Here is a 7343-nt window from a genome sequence, read left to right as displayed (position 1 = left end):
TTCATTTTAAGTAGCCAAAAAAAGTATTTTTCCTTCGTATATGTACCTGTTTAGTTCTTTGAAATAAATTCCTAGAGTTGAAATTTGGAATTTCTGGGTAAAATGGCTTAAAAACACATTACCAAATTCCCTCGGCAAGAAAGTGTGAGTTTGTTGTCATGCCAACAATGCTCATATGCTTACACTCTGCCAACACTGAACGTTATCAATCTTTCTAAAGTTTGCCAAACTGAGAATCAAAACAACTCATTGCTGTTTTCTCTTACATTTTAATTAGATTCAATGCTTTGGGGTTTACATTTAAATAAAGGTTTATTTCTATAACATAGTTACAATAGTTATAATAACTTGCAATAATTAGAAATAAGCATTTCTTGATGTCTCTGAGAGGCAAAAATTACCCTAATAACAAAATAATATCTGTAAATTCATAACAAAACTAAATCAAAATCCACCCCTTACCACATTCTAACATATTTCACTAGAATTAAATACAGTATGTCTTTTAGCACATGAAACAGACATTAAAAATACAGTAACCGTTTTGAAGAGAAGTGGCAAACAGCGTTTCTCAGGAGAGCCTAAGACGAAGAACATTCATCATTGCGGAATGACTTATAAGCTAATCTGCATCAAGGCAAAATAATAACTAGATTTCTCTGAGGTCCTGTGATGGTACAATTGTGTGTTCAGTGAGTCACATAATGAAAAGAGGGAATCAGTAATTAGAAAAAGAAACTCCTATGGGCTATGGCTTCATGATTTGAGTCCAGAGGAGAAACCCTGGGGAAAAAAACACACAAACGAGATACAAGCCAACATTCCAGCTCATGTACTGACACAAACTCCTTCACTAAGAAAAGGAACGCAATGGCAGCTGGGAATGGGAATTTGGTTGTTAATATTTCTAAAAGTTGCAACCACAGCTTTCAGGAAAAGAAACATTTCTGATGGCAGAGGTAAGAACGGAGATTAACCCACACTTAAAATCTGCAGTTACTGTAGAAGCAAAGAGTCGTGGTCAAAGTGAACTCCCATTCTGACAGAAGGGTAGAACAACCTCAAAGGCCAATGTGACATTCTTAAGTAACACCCTATGTTTTAAAGATATTCCTTTGCCTAACACGGAGAAAGAAAAAAAATAGAATTGTATAATTTAGTCAAAAAAAGTCGTACAAGATATATGCTTTATGTCCATGGGTTTCTGAAATCATATGCTTTTTAAAAATCTTAACCTTATTCAAGTTTACCCCCACAATATAATATTTGCCATTACCAAACTGCCACAATAATTGCTCTCAAAAGATAATAACAGATTACAAGGTCTAACAGATTGTAAAACATAATAGAATGCAGTCAATTGGGTTTAACAACAAACACTACAGCAAGCATATCAAACTCGCCGCCGGCAGGCCATATGCCTTGTCATGCGGCCCGACGGCCGCGAGTTTGACATGCTTGCACTACAGAGCTTGAACTGTGATAACAATTGACAGAACTGTTTAACTTATTGAGAAAAACCTGCTGGATCAGTAAGGCATTGCTGCGTCATTTCTCAGAGAGGAAGGCACACAGTCACTAGCAAGAAAAATCACAAAATGTGTGAGCAAACACCAAGACAGCAGATGGTGCACATGTGCAAACAAAAGCGGTTCCTCTGGGGCCCTGGCTTTTATATCAAAGTAACATTACACTTGCCGAAACAGGTTTGGCTCAGTGGATAGAGCGTCGGCCTGTGGACTGAGGGGTCCCAGGTTCGATTCCGATCAAGGGCATGTACCTGGGTTGCGGGCACATCCCCAGTAGGAGATGTGCAGGAGGCAGCTGGTCGATGTTTCTCTCTCATCGATGTTTCTAACTCTCTATCTCTCTCCCTTCCTCTCTGTGAAAAATCAATAAAATATATTAAAAAAAAAAGTAACATTACACTGTGCAGATGTCAAACTCACAGCAACCCAATTCCCTTCTCTAATACAGGCTGCCCATTTTTAACAGACATTCAGTCTAAAAGAAAAAAAGGAAAAATCAAATTTTCTAAAACAGGTTTATTTTCAGAAAAGCTGTTTTGTCTCTCAGTATCAGGCAGATTTTTTAAAAAACTGTTTAACTGGTATCATATTTTAGAGGTGTGTATAAACAAATTGACAGCAACTAAAACAATTTTAATGGCACATTCAGGAGCTCACATTCAAAATGACATTACTGGTAAGTTCTTTTTTGTGCGTGAATTCAAATTCTATGTTATAAGCCAAGTAGCAATGCTTTGTTCATGTTAATTCTTAGCAAATAATTTGTTAAATTTAGTTATGTTTTTCAAAACAGTTAAAATCCTAACACATGAGATTTTTGGGCAAAGATACTGACATAATACTACTTCAGGAAGATGTTACTATAGCCAACATATTGCAATAATTTCCTAAAGTGATTTCTGAGACAATAACCTAGATCTAATGTTAGTCACTGCCTTTTATGAACGTTATGATCATTTCAGCACAACTGCACTGGTGCTGATTCTGCCAGTAACCACAACTCACTAAAGCACTTGGCAATTCCACTCCCGTCGGTGTCCACACGGATGGGCAGGAGGAAGTGTTAGCATCCACTATACATCTTACTCACGGTCTCATTAACTCTGGCCTTTTCACTGTTTCAGTATCTCAGGAAAATGAGGATCCAAACATCAAGCTAACCTTCCACAAACTATTCACCCTAAAATTTGAACTATTTTTCATCAGGAAGATCAACTACCTTAAAAATCTACTTCCAGAAAACTTAACTGGCTGCTAATCTAATCAAGCTATTAGTAAAGCCAGATACACAGAAACAATAAAAATAGAAATGGAATGAATGGAACTCTAATACTGCAGGAAACTGTTACAGAGAGAAAAACAGGATTACAACAAACATACCATTTAAAAGAAGTTGCACATGCCTCCTGAGCAAGAGGATTCAGGAATTATAATAATTAATTTAGGTACCTAATATGTTTACTAAAATTCACTTTAATGTTGGGCATCCTTAATTATCATTGTCTAAACCATTTGCTTCTCTGAGGCTGCCGCATGGTTACCTCAGACATCGATATGAATTCCGTGTTTTGAAGACATCACCTCTCTGGTCCCTGTTAAGTACATGACCAAGGAGCAGATGTGGGGTAAGGATGCTGTGCTTACTACATAGAGCCAGAGTGGCAAGGGCGGAGTTTTCCCAAAGGGGCATATCCACAGGCCGTGCCGAAGGCCATCGCGGATATGGTGTGAGGTCCAGGATATGAAGACCATCCAGGGAAGGAAGCACCAGGAGTCCTTGAGCTTGAAGAGGTGCATGGTGCACCTGAGGGTCAGGACCACGGCGGGGATCACAGTAGAACAGTGAAGGAAGGGTCTCCGTGGAAGAGTCAAAGCAGCCTGCGGGGAGGGCGAGGAAGCAATACCTCCGTCATTTCCTTCTTGGCAAACAGCATGTTACACATGCTTCTTAACGCTCTAAAATATTTTCCTGCCTGGACAGGGTGGCACAGTGGTTGTGTCAACCTATGAACCAGGATGTCACCAGTTGGATTCCCGGTCAGGGTACGTGCCCAGGTTGTATGCCCAGGAGGGGGCGCGCAGGAGGCAGCCGATCAATGATGCTTCCCTCTCGTAGACATTTCTCTCTATCCCTCTCCCTTCCTCTCTCTCTACAAACCAATAAAACCCATATTAAATCCTAAATGTATAAGGTTTGAGTAATTTTGGAGTTTTAAAGAATTGTCCTCTTAGAGTGTTGAAAAAATCTCACAACCAAATAAAATGTTCTTCAGTTAATATAAAGGCACAAAAGGGGAATATTTTGTAGTAATCACTTTATATTAGCTTTGAATACTTTCAGAATTTATTTACAACATTTAGAAAGATTATATTATTTTAAATAAGTATTCTAAAGTTGAATTAAATAAACTTCAGTGAAATTTCTAAACCATTGCAAAAAAAAAGGTAACAAAAATATCTAATCAAATGAAAAATTCAGACTCAACCCCTGAATGAGCCCTGAGTAAGGCTTTGTTCCCACACAGTCTAAAGGCTAATTTGCCACTAGAGAAGATTGCCTAAATCTGAATCAACCACACATCCTCAAAACATTACAGAACAGGATACATAAAACCTCACTCAGCACACACAGAAGTCAGAGAATGCTCTAACTTCCACTACTCTAAAGTATTAAACACCACCAAATCATGAGCTCTGTCTCATACTCCCACCACAAGCCAGGAAAGACTGATTGAAGAAAGATGAAGAGAAACAGGAGACTGATCTAAAATTGACACTACAGTGCTCGCTTCGGCAGCACATATACTAAAAAATTGGAACGATAGAGAGATTAGCATGGCCCCTGCGCAAGGATGATACGCAAATTCATGAAGCATTCCATATTTTTAAAAAATAAAAAGAAATAATAATAATAAAAAAAATTGACACTACAGCTCTAGCTGGTTTGGCTCAGTGGATAGAGCGTCGGCCTGTGGACTGAAGGGTCCCAGACTCGATTCCAGTCCAGGACAGGTACCTTGGTTGCAGGCTCAATCCCTGGCCCTGGTGGGGGCATGTGCAGGAGGCAACCAATCAATGTGTCTCTCTCACATTGATGATTCTCTGTCCCGCCCCCTCCCTTCCACTCTCTCTAAAAATCAATAGGAAAATATCTTCAGGTGAGGATTAACAACAACAAAAACAAAAAAATAAAATTACCACTACAAAGAGGAAGCACAAGCTATGTACGAAAATACTGAAAAGGGTCCCGTTGGTCCGAGCACTGACCACAGGGAAAGGATTGAAAAGTGTGCATGATTCGGGGCTTTGAAAGGCATTGGTTCTGCGGATGAAGATGGTGACAAGAAAGGGAGAGGTATCCATTAGAGATTGGGGGGGGGTGGGGGGAGGAGGGGAGAGGGTGGTGGTAGGAGGGAGAAAATAGCAAAGAAAAATATTTAAATATCTATAAAATAAATTAGAGGACACAACCCTCCCCCACATTAAAAAATAATCATCCATTAAAGAGACTGTACCTTGTCACACTGCCAAATCAGACTCCCTGGAAACTGGGAACCGTGCAATCCCCTGCTTAAAACAGATTTCTTTAACCCTGACCTACTGACTGAATAGCACAGAGTTTACTCTACATTCCTCTTCCTTCTCCCTTCCCCTCCATGTTTTCGGTTATTGTATTCCTAATTTGTCAGATCACATAACTTTTCTGCATGATTATTCGATTTTTGTCTCCACCTTGGTTTGTAAGCTCTCCACGCACAGAATATCACGCTCCCCGTCAGCAGGGGGACCAGGAGGCCTCTGGCAGTCGCCGCCTGGAAGAGAGCCGGACCCTGAGGGGAGCTGCCTGGCGCTCAGGCTCCATGTGTGCAGAGCAGGGTCCCTCCGCACATTCTGTGGAGTCTGTTCACACTAACAGATGCTGAAGAAGAAATGGGAGATTTCTGTTGCTTGGCTGATTATCAAAGTATCAATGCAGATTTTTTACTCATAGAAAAACAATGTCTACAATGTCTAATGAAAGAAGAAAAGGACATAATCATGAAATTATAGAAGTAAAAATAGATCACTTAAAAACAGAAGTAAAAATAGATACCAAAAATGAGTATCATAAATATTTATTCTGTTTTGATATTTATTTACTGATGACCATATACAATCTTATGGTGAATGTGAAAGCATTTTAATACTTCACTCAAAAATAAGGTTCAATAAGGGGGCTGGGTGATAAAACAGGTGAAGGGATTAAAAATATATATAAATAACACATAGACACAGACAACAGTATGGTGATAGCCAGGGGGACAAGGGGTGAGGGAAGGGGGCAGGGGGTGAGGGGAGGGCAAAGGGAGGATAAATGGGGATGGCGAGAGACTGCTTTGGGCGACAGGTGCACGAGCAGTGTGCAGATGATATTTTGTGAGTTGTATACTTGAAACCTGTATGGTTTTGTCACGCCAATAAACTCAATAAAAAATAAATGTACTGCCGAAATCGGTTTGGCTCAGTGGATAGAGCGTCGGCCTGCGGACTGGGGGGTCCCAGGATCAATAAAATATATTTTTTTAAAAAATAAATGTACTGATTAAAACAAAAAGGATCAATATCAGAACGATGCTATACTTTACAGCAGGTGCCCTCAAACTTTTTAAACAGGGGGCCAGTTCACTGTCCCTCAGATCGCTGGAGGGTCGGACTATAGTTTAAAAAAAAACTATGAACAAATTCCTATGCACACTGCACATATCTTATTTTGAAGTAAAAAAACAAAACGGGAACAAATACAGTATTTGTATTTGCGTGTGGCCCGTGGGCCGTAGTTTGAAGACCCCTGCTTTACAGGCACTATCTCATTTAATTCTTCTAACAATCCCATGAGTTGGGGTTATTTTACAAAGAGGAAATGGAGACTTAGGAGGCTAAGTAACCTCCCCATGCTGTGGATTTGGTGGCAGAGCTGGGGTTGAGACTAGGTCTGCCCCACCCTCTGGCTTGTATTCTTTTTCTTCTTTTTTAAAATATATTTTATTGATTTTTTACAAAGAGGAAGGGAGAGGGATAGAGAGTTAGAAACATCGATGAGAGAGAAACATCTATCAGCTGCCTCCTGCACACCCCCTACTGGGGATGTCCCTGCAACCAAGGTACATGCCCTTGACCAGAATCGAACCTGGGACCCTTCAGTCCGTAGGCCGACGCTCTATCCACTGAGCCAAACCGGTTAGGGCAAGGCTTGTATTCTTAACACTACGCCTTCTAAATGAACCAAAGAATAAATTCAGCATAAGGCCCAAATATCTTAAAAATTACAATAAAGTAGTTAAATTCTCAATGAATGCATTTATGAACCATACTTTCCATAATGCTTCATAGTTTATCCCAATTATAATAATAATCTCTAACAATTATCTATAATAATCTCTACAATTATTATAGATTATCTACAATAATCTATAATAATCTATAACAATTATTGTAAACTATTTGCTAAGGTGTGTCATTTAACATGCTCATTTAATCCTCACAACAACCCTCTGATATAATTAACATTATAATCCACATTTTACAGATGGGGAAATTGCGATTTAGAGAACTAAAGGTGTGCTAACATTACATCCTAGGATTCAAACTCAGGTCTTCTGACACCAATCTTGTGTGCTTCTGCTTACAGCAAAAAAGTTAAAATTAGTCTTTAACTGGGAATTACAGATTCTGTACTGGTTAAGTCTCTAAACAAGTAAGACAACCTCTGATAATACCTGATACAGCTCTTGACACATCACAGGAAGAAGCAATCAGTTATCCTTTGCTCGACAA

At 39.4% G+C, this 7343-nt stretch overlaps 1 protein-coding gene across 1 annotated transcript in view; it reads right to left on the bottom strand.

The window, feature by feature from the left end:
- Positions 1-2141: 2141 nt before the first annotated feature.
- LOC102767413 (chromosome unknown open reading frame, human C5orf28) overlaps positions 2142-7343 on the bottom strand; it is a 7736-nt gene continuing 2534 nt past the window's right edge. Inside the window, exon 3 of the mRNA XM_006769471.2 lies at positions 2142-3407. Coding sequence (XP_006769534.1) covers positions 3072-3407 — 336 coding nt within the window. The 3' untranslated portion in view covers positions 2142-3071. The remainder of the gene's footprint in view (positions 3408-7343) is intronic.

This window comes from Myotis davidii, unplaced genomic scaffold, assembly GCF_000327345.1.
Source record: "Myotis davidii unplaced genomic scaffold, ASM32734v1 scaffold143, whole genome shotgun sequence".
NCBI classification, from domain to species: Eukaryota; Metazoa; Chordata; class Mammalia; order Chiroptera; family Vespertilionidae; genus Myotis; species Myotis davidii.
This window is presented reverse-complemented; position numbering and strand designations above follow the sequence as displayed.